Source organism: Carlito syrichta, unplaced genomic scaffold (genome assembly GCF_000164805.1).
Source record: "Carlito syrichta isolate Samal-C Ts95f unplaced genomic scaffold, Tarsius_syrichta-2.0.1 Scaffold123313, whole genome shotgun sequence".
In the NCBI taxonomy this organism is placed as follows: domain Eukaryota; kingdom Metazoa; phylum Chordata; class Mammalia; order Primates; family Tarsiidae; genus Carlito; species Carlito syrichta.
In genome coordinates, this window is record NW_007067409.1 from 54,259 (window position 1) to 68,166 (window position 13,908).

The window sequence follows — 13,908 nt, forward strand, 5'->3', positions numbered from 1 at the left end:
AGTGGCCACTGCACTCCAGTCTGGGTGACAGAGTGAGACTTCGACTCAAAAAAAAAAAAAGTAGCGTTAAATAGCTTCTGTAGATAAAAGTCCTGGGTTTTTAGAATACGCTTTCTGCTGCGTCTGGTGGTTCTCTGGCCAGTTCTCCTTTTCTTGTTAGTCATCAAGTATTTGTGCCCATTGAGGGCTCTCTCCTTGTTTATCACTTTGTCCCCCTTGATGCTGTCCCTGGCTGGAATCCCCTGCCCTGCTGACGTTATTTACATGTATGTGCCAGTGACTTCCGTAACTTTATTGAGTTGACTGCTCTGTGGTTCCATGTGAAGGTCACTTAGGTACCAAAACTCCACGTTCTCCAAGCGTTGCATGCCTTGTGGCATCACCATTCACTAGTTTCAGAGTATGAGCTGGTGCTGAGGGAGAGTCACCAGAGGACTTTTTGTTTTTGTTTTTTGTTCAGGAGATAATAAAAACTTGAGCTTATTTATATAGCACAGCTTAGGATTTATTTGAGACCAATAAAGTTGCATAGGAGAGTAAAGGAATGATGATTTGAGTTTGATGAGATGACAGTGGGATTTAAATACAGACAGGTAGGGCTTTGGTATGTGACAAGAATGATTCCATTATATAGGAAAGAAGAGTGGTTAATGATAGAAGCAGGTGTATCTCTTTAATATTTATGCTTAGAATTTGGGAAAATTCCTGGCTAATGACTTTTGGTTGTGAGGTAGGAAACAGGGTCATTTGCTGAGACTGGCGTGTAAAAGCAGAGGAAATGGGGGAGAGATTTTAGAGGGGGTTAAAGAGGGCTTCAAATAACTTTTTTTTTAAGTTTTAAAATAAAGTTTATTAAAGAAGAGAAGGAAAAAGTAAGATTCATGGTGGAAAAACCTGCCATGGGTGAGTTTCTCTAAAAAGATAATCTGCAATAACTTATTTTTCAGAGCCCAATATTGAAATATTTCCTGTCACTTCAGGGTCTTTGTTGTTTTGGGTCACTGGATGGACATTTAGGGTTTTATAAAGCTTTAGACATTGTATACAGAAATTTTTGTTTCTCAGACCATTTTCTTGTTCATAACTTTATGAAGGCTTTTTGTTATACTCCAGATCAATTAAGTCTCTTAGGCACAATTAGTTAAGAACAGATCTTTCTCTTTTTTTGAGTTGGAGTCTCATTCCGTCACCCAGGCTGGAGTGCAGTGGCACGCTCATGGCCACTGCAGCCTCGACCTGCTGGGTTCACATGATCCTTCCACCTCAGCTTTCCAAGTAGCTGGAACCACAGGTGTGTGCTACTGTGCCCCGCTAATTTTTTTTTTTTTTTAACTGTAGAGATGAGGGCTCACCAAGTTACCCAGGCTGGTCTCAAACCTGTGGGCTCAGGCAGTCCTCTCACCTCGGCCTCCCAAAGTACTGGGATTATAGGCGTGAGCCACTGTGCCCGACCTAAGAACAGATCTTTTAGAACTGTTTTGACCAATGTAGTAGCCAGTAACAATATGTGACAATTAAAATTTAATTAATATTAAGTAAAATTAAATATTTGGTTACTCACTGCTCATATTTGAAGTGTAGTGTAGGTATATTTTTATATTGGCTGCCATATTGAGTAGCACAGATAGAAATGAGACAAGGCATTTCTGATGTCCCAGAAAGTTCTATTGGACAGTGCTACTTTAGAATGTTGGTGTGATTTGGATTGTTGTATTTTATACAATGAAGTCAGTTACTGAAGTGTGTGTATGGAAAGTAAAACTAAAGAATCATTTACTTTAGAAAGTAGCTTCTGTATATTAAATATTATCAAAATTTTCTATTTAATGTTTAAACAATTTCTCTCTCTCTCTCTCTCTCTCTCTCTTTTTTTTTTTTTAGCAGAAACAGTCCTGCTCCAGCTGTAACAGCAGCATCTGTGACCAACATACAGGCTACTGAAGTTTCTGTGCCACAAGTAAATTCCAGTGAAAGCTCAGGGGGTAAGGAGATTGGTTTGTCAGGTTTGAGAATTTTTTCTTTAGATGTGGTTTGCTTTCCTTTTGAACAAAGGGGTTTGTTAAATAGATAGAATTCCGTTTTTTAAATGCTAGTTTTTTATTTACATGTAAAGTTACTCATGAAATGAAGTTCAGAGAAATAAAAGCTTTATTTCATAAATGGATGTGGACGTAATTGTCTTAATGTGTATGCTTTCCTATGTTTGCCACTTAGGTACATCGAGTGAAAGCATTCCTCAAACTGCCACACAACCAGCCGTTTCTCCACCACCAAAGCCTGCAGTCTCCAGGGTTGTTTCTACAATGCGTCTGGTAAACCCACCACCTAGACCTTCAGGAAATACAGCAGCAAAAATACCTGCCCCTGTAGTAGGAGTCAAGAGGACGTCCTCGCCTCATAAGGAGGAGAGTCCCAAGAAAACCAAAACTGAAGAGGTACATATGTACAGAGCGTGTTAGGTAGCCATGGCTCACCAGCTTGCTTGCTTTCAAATCTAGTGGAAGAAAATGTTGGGCCAAAATCGAGACAGAGGAAGGAGTGAGGCCTTTCGAGCATTCCGAGGCGTGGCAGTGCTTCGGTGCCCTGGTGGCCTTCACTGCCCCGCACTTCTCAGTAACTACCTCGTCCATGAAGCTCGTGCCTCTCATTGGCGGCTTTTTAGCCTGTGTAGTCTGTGACACTGTGTAGCATGGAATTACATGTTATCCTAGTTTATTACTCTCTCATGACTGTGTCTTTTATCTGTACTGAGTTTTTGATGGCCCTTTAGACAGTTTTTTGCTTCCATGATCTAAATGGAGCTTTGCAGTGTCTGCACTGTGCTTGTACTACAGGGTCACTGACTACTAGGGGCTCTCGGGGAATTCTTAGGGAATGGCTGAACAGGTGTGCCAGTCAGATTCGTTTTGGGGCCTTGAATGATTGGTTCCTCTAACCCTTCAGGAAATTTTCTAGCAGCACTTGCTCTTTTCTAGTAGCTGGTTTACCTTGTCACGGTCTAAAACAGTTTTGGGAAGACCATTAAAATCGTGCATTGATTTGGTTTGAGTCTTAAAATAGAAATAGTCTTGTAATACAATTTCATTGAGTCACTTTCGTGTTATTTTCATATTAATGAAGCATTCATTTTTGCCCCAGAGATGACAGTTGAAAAGCACCAATTTGATTGTCATTTCTGGCTGGAGATTTATTGTTTAGAAACTTACTTTTTATAAGCAGAATTTCTTTAGAATGGAAAAGAAAAGTCTAGGTTTTTCATGGAGTACACTATGTTTTGATCAGTAATGGTGAAAAATTGTTTCTAATTTATAAGTGTTCTATTTATTTAGCTTATTCCGAAGGCTTCTCTTTTAGATTTTTTTTTGGAAATAGCCACTATTAACTAAAAATGAGTAGTTTGATGAATTTTGTCACTCTTTAAAGTTGCTGAATGAGAATGAAAAATGGGTATAATAAAGTACTTTAAGCCACCCCTAGATTTATGTATAATACCTAATATAATGTAAATGTTATGTAAATCATTGTTATGCTGTGTTTTTCATTTGTATAATTTTTATTGTATTATTTTTCATTTATTTATTTATTTTTTCCAAGTATTTTTGATCCATGGTTGGTTGAATTTGCAGTTGCGGAACCCGCAGACATGAAGTGCCCACTGTAAACCATCGTATTTTAGAAGATGTGTTCTGAAAACTCATTCCTGTCTGTGTAATTATCTCAAGGCAGTGATTTTCATCCTTGGTTGTACATCACAGTTACTTTTTCAGATTTTTATTGTTAAATGTAGATTTTAGGGTCTCCTCCAGATAAACTGACTCAGAGACCTTCTAGGAGTTAGGCCTGGACATCTGACTGAGTGCCTTGCTGCCACATCGTTTGTCTGTGCAGCAACCTAGGAATGTCCTTATTTTTGGTGTAAATTACACATCCCGCCTACTGGTATTTGTTTTAAGTTGTCAGAGCATTTCAGAAGTCACATTTCTCTTCACCTTAGTAAAGTGTGTGTAAGCATAACTCTAGGTGTTGGACATTTGGTTTTCTTGATGTTATAAATGACACCCTGAGAGCTCTGACTAAACAGATGCACACCAGCACAATGTATGCAGTTTTGTTTGTACGTATCTTGGAAGAATGATGCTCATGCTTCTTCTCTAGATTAGAGAGGTACTATGAATATAGAATTTTTAATTTGGTCCGGAAAACCAGAAATACACGCAGAGGTAAAGAGAGTCATGTAAGGCACCTGCGCACCCATTACATAGCTCCAGGCATAATGAACTCTCAGCCAGGCTTTGTACCTTTGATTTTCATTTGGCCTTTTAAATTTCTTTTTGTCCTTGGATTAGTTAGAAGCAAAATCCAGATGCATAGTTTTATTAGAATTTTAAAAACCATATATCTAAGAAAGAAGGTATAAACAAAATTAACCCACTTAACGAAACTTAACCGCTCATTAGTATCATGATACATCTTGGTGCTCAAATGTTGCTGATCACTTCATTGATTTTTTTTTTTTTAATAGTCTGCTCAAATCTGGAACTAAAATAGGATCCTTACATTGCAATTGTTTGCTGTCTCTCAGGGTCCTTCAAAATAAAGGTTCCTCTCTCGTCCTGCCTCCTTTTTTTCCTGCGGTTTTTTTGATATATGTGTTTTCTCAGTTTGGAGTTTGCTTCTCACATTTCTGTGGAGTTATTAACGGAAACATAATTTTTCCAGAAAGAAAAGGATCTTAGGTTAGTTCATAGAGTGGTCCAGTTTCCTGGTAGAGGAAATTGCCATTGAGTAGCTTTTCCAGTTATAGATCTAATTGAAGTCGTCAGAGGCAGGATTAGAACCCAGGCTTAAACTCACGATGCCAAAGTTGAAGAAACTTGCATAGTATAAATATGCTAATTTTGAAGCCCTTCTAGACCAGATCGCTTATTCTCTGTTAATGAATACTTAGTATTAGAAATTTCAGCAAGCCAGACAGAAATACTAGTCCCACTCAGTAATCCACTAACATGTGTACAGATGGGAGAGTTGTAGGTATTATGAGGTAGAGTTCTGCTTAATGGTCATCATATGCTAACGTTTTTTCAAGTGCATATATAGGGTAATGTACAATAAAAATGGAGAAGTCTTTGCTCTATTTCCTGGATTATAGAGCTTAATTAAGCTACATATATTTTTAAAAACTTTATATGGAAAATTTCAAACATGTACATACGTATACTGAATTGTCATGTTTGCATCACCTAGCTTCAGCGGTTAACTCATGGCCAGCCCCTCACTCTCTCATTGTTTAGAATCAGATCCCAGACATATCATTTCAACTATAACTAACTATTTATTTCAGTGTGTATGGAGAAATAAGGACTACTCAAAAACAGTATATGACATAAATATTAACAATAATTTTGTAGTTTTACATATCCAGTCATCATTCAGATTTGCCTAATTGGGACTTAATATTACGATTTTTTTAAGCTTTTATGTTTGCAGGGTACAGATAAGGTCCTTTTTGGAATTGACTAATCTAAAGGTTCGCCTGTGGTTTTTATGTCTTCTTTAAAGGCCCCATTTATAATTACATTTTAGTTCTGCTTCTTGGTTGCTTTTGAGAACCAAGGAAGGCATTTTCTCAAACCTTGCATTCTTCAGGATGCTAGTAGGTCATATCAAGAAGGAGGCGGCGTTCTGTGTAGAATTCCTCGGAGCCTTTCATGTGCTGCTAGTAGCGTGTGTGAGTCTCCCAGAACACAGGTGATAGTGTGCCAGTGTCCCTAAGCTTGTTTGATCAGGGAACTTGTTCTTTCCTTTTTCTTACGAAAATACTTTATGAACTTAGTGGTTTGGGGAATGTGTTTTAGGTGATGGTGGTCTACAGTAAAAGTTTTCCTAATGTGTTTTAATTTTAGTAGTTACATTAAATCTATTAATTTGAAAAAATCATTTTTAAAGAGAACCCAGTAATTTATTTTGAGGGTATACTTGATTTTACAGGTTTAATAATTGTATAGGTTTAAAAAATTCTTATAAAGTAAAGCGTTGATTGGCAAATAATCTAAATTTTTCATTTTAGAGAATAAAGCTTTTTTTTTTAAAAACAGGATGAAACAAGTGAAGATGCTAACTGTCTTGCTTTGAGTGGACATGATAAAACAGAAACAAAGGTATACAAATTTAGCCTTTAGAATGCATACACAATTAAGAGTACAAAAGATGTGATAGAAATGTCTCTAGAATACTGTATTTTGTGCTATAGGCTATAGATTTGTTTTTCAGTATTGTTTCTGCAGATATGTTTGTTTCCTTTTAATGTTTATTTATATTGCTGAACACTGAAGGGAATATAGTAATGAGTGAGACCTGTTCCATACCTTTAAAGGAGCTCATTATTAAGCGGAGAAGATTAGATGTAGGTGTAATTAATTATGTTATCAAAGAAAAGGCAGTTGAGGGCTGGAAGGCCGAGGGGGAAGAAAAGGAAGATGTTGTTTTTGACTGCAGAAGTAATAAAAGTCTTCTTGGAAGAAAATGTAACATTTGAAGTGGTCCTTGAAGGATGCATAGTATTTTTTGGCAGTCCAATATGAGGTCATCTCCGCATTAGGTTGAGAGTGTGGTAGGGTTACAGAAGCAGTTTTTGGCTAGAACCTGGGGTGCATGGGACTTGAGAGAGGTAGATGGGGTGGAAGAGATTGTTGGGGTTTTTTTTGGTTTGTGTTTTTCAAAATGCAAAAGAGCCATTGTTTCAGAAATTGAAATATATTGAAGGTGTTTAACTTTATTCCCCTTTGTTGTAGAAAAATTGAAAATCCTCCTTCTTCCAAATTATCCAGATTCCCATGATGGATATTTTAACAAGTATTCTCTTGGTGCCTTCTGGATTTTGTGTGTGCCCTTAAATGTGCACAAATACCAGAATACCAGTGCCTTTTTTAAAAAATTCACTTTGTAAATGAAAAAAATGTTTATATCATTATGTAACCTACAAAATTGTTATCAGTGGCTTCATAGAATTCTGTCTTAAGGCTATCACCATATTTTATTTAACCAATTTCCTGTCGTTAGCAGTTGTTTTCATTTAAGAAAGAAAGATGTGCTTTTCTGTTGCAGTATTGACTGCAGCTGAATACTTGTCATTTGTTCATGTTTATTTAGTTAGCATAAATTATTGAAAGACTCATTGAGGCAAATAATAAGCTTAATTTTAAAACTTGATACCCATAACTAGTTTGTCCTTCTTTAGAAAGGCTGCACGTCTTTCATTCCTACTTCTTACCCTTTATTTACTCTTTTCAGTTTCCCAGGAGAAAACTGATCTTTATTGTTTTATTTTTTTTACATATATTATTTTATAGAAATTGAAGTTTTTGTATGTTCTCAGTTGTGTGTATATATCATTTTCTTTTATGCACTGCTTTAAAACTTAGAGCAGGGGAATGACATGGTTTGCTCTGTACCTGATTGTACTCAGAGTAGAAATCCGGTGCGCTGATGATTGGGGAGTAGCTGAGAAGCCATGAAGAAGGAGCAATATTTCAGAGACAATTTTTCTGCTTTAATTACAGGCGTGGGGCAGTTTTTCTGTTTCTGGGTAATTTTGTCTAACAGTACGGAGTTTTTTCTTTTTTTTTTTGGAGTCAGTCTCTCTCTGTCTCCCAGGCTGGAGGGCAGTGACACGCTCACAGCCACCGCAGCCTCGACCGGGCTCCGGGGATCTTTCCGCCTCAGCCTTCCCAGTAGCTGGAACTGCAGGCATGTGCCACCACGCCCGGCTAATCTTTTGATTTACTGTAGAGACGAGGCCTCCCCAAGTTTCCCAGGCTAGTCTCAAACCTCTGAGCCTCAGGCAATCTTCTTGCCTCACCTTCCAAAGTGCTGGGATGACAGGCTTGAGCCACCGTGCCCAGCCTGGGTTTTTTTGGGGGTTTTTTTTTTGTTCTTTTTTTGTTTTTTTAACATAGCTAAGAGTTTTCCTTGGGTTTATGTTCTGTTAATTATTGTCTGGGCAATATTTCATAATATACCTGTGTGAATCTTTAATCATTGTTTGCTTAAAACATCCAGGTTGGAGCTAGTTGAAAAGTCATGAGATGTTTTGACCATGCTTTATAAGATTTAAGTTGGCCATCAGAAATTTGTGACTATTTGAAATGGTGAAATAACCTGCAAAGAGGCGTAATTGATGTTTGTGTAATGTAGCCACGTCTTTCTCTTGCTCCCTCCTGTCTTCCATTTGTCCTCTTTATTAGCCACCAAGCCCAGTTCTGTTCTTTTATTCTTTTTTAAGTCTCTTTTCCCCTCCCCATCCTCTTTGTCTCACAGGAACAACTTGATACAGAGACAAGTACAACTCAATCAGAAACTATTCAGACAGCGGCTTCTCTGTTGGCCTCTCAGGTACTAAGTGCAAAAAAAGCAAGGAGAGTTCTGTAAATGTGCGTAAGATTAGTGTGGCATATTGGGTTCAAATGAGAATTCATAGACTTAAAATTTGTGAAAGTAATTACTTGCTAGCCTATAGATATATTTATTATAGTTTTAAGGCAGGGTCCTAGGTTTGATGGAATCATTCTTTTGTGCTGTCAGTATGCTACCTCATCCCCTTATGTATTTTTTTTTTTTTTTTTTGAGTTGGAGTCTTAATCTTTGACCCAGGCTGGAGGGTAGTGGTACGCTCCCAACCACTGCAGCCTTGACCTGCTGTGCTCCGGCGGTCCTTCTGCCTTAGCTTTCCAGGTAGCTGGAACTACAGGCACACACCACCATGCCTGGCTGATATATATATATATATTTTTAAATTTACTGTAGAGATGGGGTCTCACCGAGTTGCCCAGGCTGTTCTCGAATCTGCGGACTCAGGCAATCCTCTCACCTTGGCCTCCCAAAGTGCTGGGGTTATAGGCATGAGCCACCATGCCTGGCCCTCTTAGGTGTTATTTGGTATTGCAAGTCATCTAAATTCATGCTTGTCATGCACACAGGGCTCAGGTGCAGGTTTTATTTAATAGGTCAAAGGGTGAAATTGAAACTAGTGAAGAACTAGAAACCATTCTTCATGAATTTTTTGGGGGGCAAGGTTAATGTGGTCTTTTTATTTTGAAAATGTGTTCCTGCTTCAGTTTTCACTACTAATTTTAGTTCTTTAGTGTAGTCCATAGTTCTTTGAATTACTTTTTTATTTGTCCTGGCCGTTCTGCTTGTGACAATCCTTTAAGTACGGTATACAGTAGGCATCTGGGATCTTCTTTCATTGATTAGTGAACCTTCATTTTGTGAAACAATTTACTTCTAGAATCCTTTCAAATTAAACTCTAAAGTCTAGGTCAAACTGACAGAAAGGAAATATTTTCTTTAAATAGATACTAAACTGGTTAACCTCTACAAAATAACTGAGATAATAACTGCTACCTAGTAATGCTTTTCTCCTGATACTGTCTATGCTGATATTTTGCTGTTTTGTGGCTCAGAATTAGTTTAATGTGATAATTTAGAAATGTGCTTTGCTGGATGTTAACTTTCATAGTCTCTAGTGATATATAAATACAGTGTTTAGTTTATGAAATGTCTTTCAAAATTTTATTTTCATAAACTTTTTCTTTTCTTTTTTTCTTTTTTTTTTTTGAGTATGTTGCCCAGGCTGGAATGCAGTGGCGTGATCACGGCTCATCGCAGCCTCGACTTCCTGGGCTCAGGTGATCCTCTTGCCTCAGCTTTCCGAGTAGCTGAGACTACAGGATTGTCTCCACGCCTGGCTAATTTTTTTTATTTTTTTGTAAAGATCGTGTCTTGCTATGTTGCTTAGGCTAGTCTTGAACTCCTGAGTTCAAGTGATCCTCCTGCTTTGGCCTCCCAAAGTGTTGGATTCCAGGTGTGGGCCACTGTACCTGGCTTAGTTCCATGATCTTGATCTAATGAAACTGTAGGATGGGTGGTGGTGGTGGGGTAACTAAAATAACATCAGGAAGTATTGTACCTAATAATGATACATGGACAGACTTATCGAACTTAAACTCTTCTGTGATTGTGATTGCATGACTTTTGGTTTGCCACATTACTCTCTGGGGGCTTGTTTTCATAGTTTTGTCTTATGAGTTCATGCCTATAGTAATTAGTACCCGTGGATATTTGCCTTTTAGATATTTTTATGAGTGAGTAGAATTTTATTCTAATGAAAGGATTCCTAGAGCCATGGAGAGAAAAATCACCCAGTTATAAAAAGGATGATTATATTGATTTTTAAAAAATGCATCCTTATGTTTGGTGATGTTAGGGACACATTTGTTTCTGGGGAGGGTATGCTAATGGTGGCTATGTCTAACTGTTCTTACTGAGTTCTTACTGTTTTGAAGAAAAATTTCTAAGTCTAGAAATTTTTATAAATGAAATGATAGGCTATCTAGGATTTGCTTCAGAATAATACAGGGATTGAAGGTGGGAGGATGGTGGATTGGCTTTGATTTGACAATTGATGAAGCTGGATAATGAATACACAGGAATTCATTATACAATGCTTTCTATGTTTGTGTGTGTTTGGAATTTTCCATAATAAAAACATTGAAAAATTTGATATCTATATTTTTAAATATTAAGGCTTGTGATTCCATCTGTTTAATACAAGAACCCTCCTAAAATTTATGATGATTAAATTATTGTTCAGCTGTATAGATTTAATTTTATAATTTACAGTGACAAAAAAATAATACGTTTACTGCTGCTTCTGCGTATAAGGTGAACTTTAAGTATTTTCCCACATGGGGGCGCTCCAGTACCAGTTAATATTACAGCTATTAGAGTTGTAATAAGTGAGTATAGTTTAGCATTAACGTAATAATTATATGATAGGTGATTCTTAGAGGAGCACATTTTTAGAAGCTGTATTTGAAATTACTTAGGAGTTTTTAATATATTGCTAAAATATTGTTAACATGTCATATTTGAAACATTCTTCAACTATAGAACAGATTATGTGGTAATAAGTCATATTTGGATTTCATTTTGACAACATTGTAGAGTATTTGTATTCAAGGTTTTAGTATTTTTCTACTTATGATAAGGTTTCATCACTTCTTAGGAAGTAATGCAATGGGAAGTACATCTCGTTGTTAAATGACAGTGCTTTGAACGATATTGTGTTCTTTGCTTTCATTCTCAGAAAACATCCAGTACAGACCTTTCTGATATCCCTGCTCTCCCTGCAAATCCTATTCCTGTTATCAAGAATTCAATAAAACTGAGATTGAATCGGTAAAAACCACCTCAGGGGTCCATAAACAATATCTGCCAACTCAACCTGTTGTCTTCAGATGCTAAACAAGGAGAACGGAGGGTACGAGACTAGACATGACTGAAAATGGATATGGGTTTTTTTCGGTGACCTCCCTTACTGGGCTAATCAGCACTTGATCGGAAGTCCAGGTTAGTATGCGAAGCCAGGAGTACTATTATTATTGTGTTAGCAACAGTTGCATTAACTCTTTCAAAAAATTACTGCCTTTAAAAAAAACCTCAAGCTCTATTTGTATCCATAATTGACATCTGGATTGGGTTTATGTTTGATGCATTGTTTGGAAAATTTGCAATACAAACTGGCATAAGAATTACTTATTCTGATGATGCACTTTTATGTATTTTTTATTAGAAAGTAGAACTAATTTTAGATTTTCGGCTTGATGGATTTTCATTTTTTCCTGAAGAATTTCCTTTGCCATTAGTCTTCATATTGGATAACATTGTGCAGTGGTGTACTGTTATACTTCACCAAAAGGATAAAAGTACATCTAGTTCAGTCCCTGTGAGGTAGCTGTAGCCCTTATAAATGAAATGTCAGGTCTAGGGTACATTTGACATTGAAAGGACAATTAGGAAATATTTGGTGTTGATGGGGTCATGATTAAGAAATGATATATTGGTTTTATTTATAGAAATGTTTTGTAGTGCATACGAATCAGCAATCAGCCAGCACGTATTTTTCTTTGAGTTGATGGGCCTCCGTGTTCTTCTGCCTTCAATCTGTCGTCTTCAGAACAAACACAAAATGCTTCTTGCGCCTCCCCTCCCCCTTCTTCTGTTTTCTTTTTACGTGTATGCACAGGTAGGACATACTTCATAAGAAACACAATACCAGTATTTTCTTAAGCCATGATGTGAAACCAGTGACCCTGTGGCCATGTGGCACAGAACACTAAAGTTTGGTCCCATGGCTGCAACTTTAGGGTGACTAAGAGTAAGCCTTTGAAACATGATAATCTATCTTGGACAGCCATTTGGTCTCTAAGTGAGAGGAATTTTGTACACTCCACAGAACTGTCTATAGAAAAATTGGTTTGCAATTTTAAACATGAACAGAAAGTCAAGATTTTAAAATTTGATTTTTATTTTTAAATGGTTTACCAAAATTTGTCAGTAAATTTTACATATAGAAGCATTTTAAAAATCATTTCTAGAAAGCACTTGACATCTAATCAGCTCTTTATACCTTTATTTTGTTTTATTTTATAAGAAGATTAGAAACTCCTTTCTTTAAAGAAAATAATGTCTCATAATTAAACAGCAGAACATCTATCTTCATGAAGTGTGACAGACGCCAGATATGGATACACTTACTCTTACTTAATCTGGACAAAGTAAACCTAACAGATTTTTCTGATGAGCATGTTTTATGAATCCTCCATTGTGCTCCATTCTATCACATGTGCGTTTTTCATGTTAAACTGCAATTACTTAAACTCTCCCCTGTCCTTCTAAATTAATTTCCAAAGTTGGAGTGTAGTCTTTTCCCCCTTAGGCTATGCATTAATTGAGGCTTTCTTTTCACCATGACTTTATAATGTCTAGTATACAATATTTCTACTTCCCACATCTTTGCTCTCTGCACAGTCACCTTGCCCTTCTTCCCACCACCTAAGAAAAACGTTGGTCAGACTAACAGGTGAAGTGTACAAGGTGTCTGTGTGTTTTGTGTAGCTTCAGAGTTAGATTGAAATTACCAGGCACAGATTTAGTCTTGTCATTTTGTTTACACATTGGGGAAAACAATTCAGTTTATAAACGTTTCATGTAACTGCACCCAAGTTTTGCCAAGCTGGAAACTTGGACCTTTTCTGTGTAGTGACTTTTTAATTCTAGTTTTCATAACCTGGAGATCAGACTGTTGCTTTCGCATGATGTATGTAGTGTCTCATGACTGGAGTTTGCTTTGTTTTATAGTATCTGTACTCCTTGTATTTTTCAAGAGCTATTTTGTAAACAGATGATGTATTTCTCCATTGAAAACACAATAAAAAAAAAAACAGCACAATCCCACAGTTGGCTGATTTCTTTTGACTCACTGTTTCTTTCTTTTTTTTTCCCCCTTGTTCAGTGATTTGATTGGTTCTACTTGTAAGTCGATCGTGTGGCTCTAAATGAAGGTTTGCAAAGGTTTACTTTGGTTATATTAGAAAAGAACTGTTTCAGGTTAACTCAAGCCGTTAGCAGCACCCTAATATTAATTCATATCTCACATAATAATCCAGTATTTGTTTTCGCCTAACTGATCTTTAGGGAGGAAAACGTGACTGTAGTTACTTCTAATTTACTAATTTACTTTTAGCTGTTCCGTCCTCCGAAATATGTGTTGGGTCTGCAGACACGGTGCATTATCTGTGTATTTGTTCTATGCTTCCTTTTCAAAGCTGCTTGTTTTCAAAGCTTTTGGCACTTGATCATTCACGTCAGCAGGTGGCACTGTTGGTTTTCAGTGAATTTAGGAGTAGTACCACAAGCAGCCTGGGTTCTGTGTTTCTGATTTTGCTAAATCCAAATCAGATACTGCTTTTCTTAAAACTCCTAAATGTTCACTGTCACATACTTCTTAATTCAGGGTTAGGAGTGAACTGCTCTGTGTATCTGTGATGGCTCGTTCTTGGGTGTGGT

At 37.0% G+C, this 13,908-nt stretch overlaps 1 protein-coding gene across 4 annotated transcripts in view; it reads left to right on the plus strand.

Moving 5' to 3' along the window:
* Positions 1 to 13,294, plus strand: part of PAPOLA (poly(A) polymerase alpha) — a 67,342-nt gene extending 54,048 nt beyond the window's left edge. For 2 of the 4 annotated variants that reach the window (XM_008048293.2, XM_021707651.1), the window contains 5 exons: positions 1,882 to 1,982; positions 2,215 to 2,435; positions 6,096 to 6,158; positions 8,317 to 8,391; positions 11,147 to 13,293. In XM_008048293.2, coding sequence (XP_008046484.1) covers positions 1,882 to 1,982; positions 2,215 to 2,435; positions 6,096 to 6,158; positions 8,317 to 8,391; positions 11,147 to 11,242 — 556 coding nt within the window. In that variant the 3' untranslated portion in view covers positions 11,243 to 13,293. Of the gene's footprint in view, positions 1 to 1,881; positions 1,983 to 2,214; positions 2,436 to 6,095; positions 6,159 to 8,316; positions 8,392 to 11,146 lie in introns of all 4 variants that reach the window. The other 2 variants (XM_021707650.1, XM_008048294.1) reach the window with 2 other exon arrangements.
* The last annotated feature ends 614 nt before the right edge of the window (positions 13,295 to 13,908 follow it).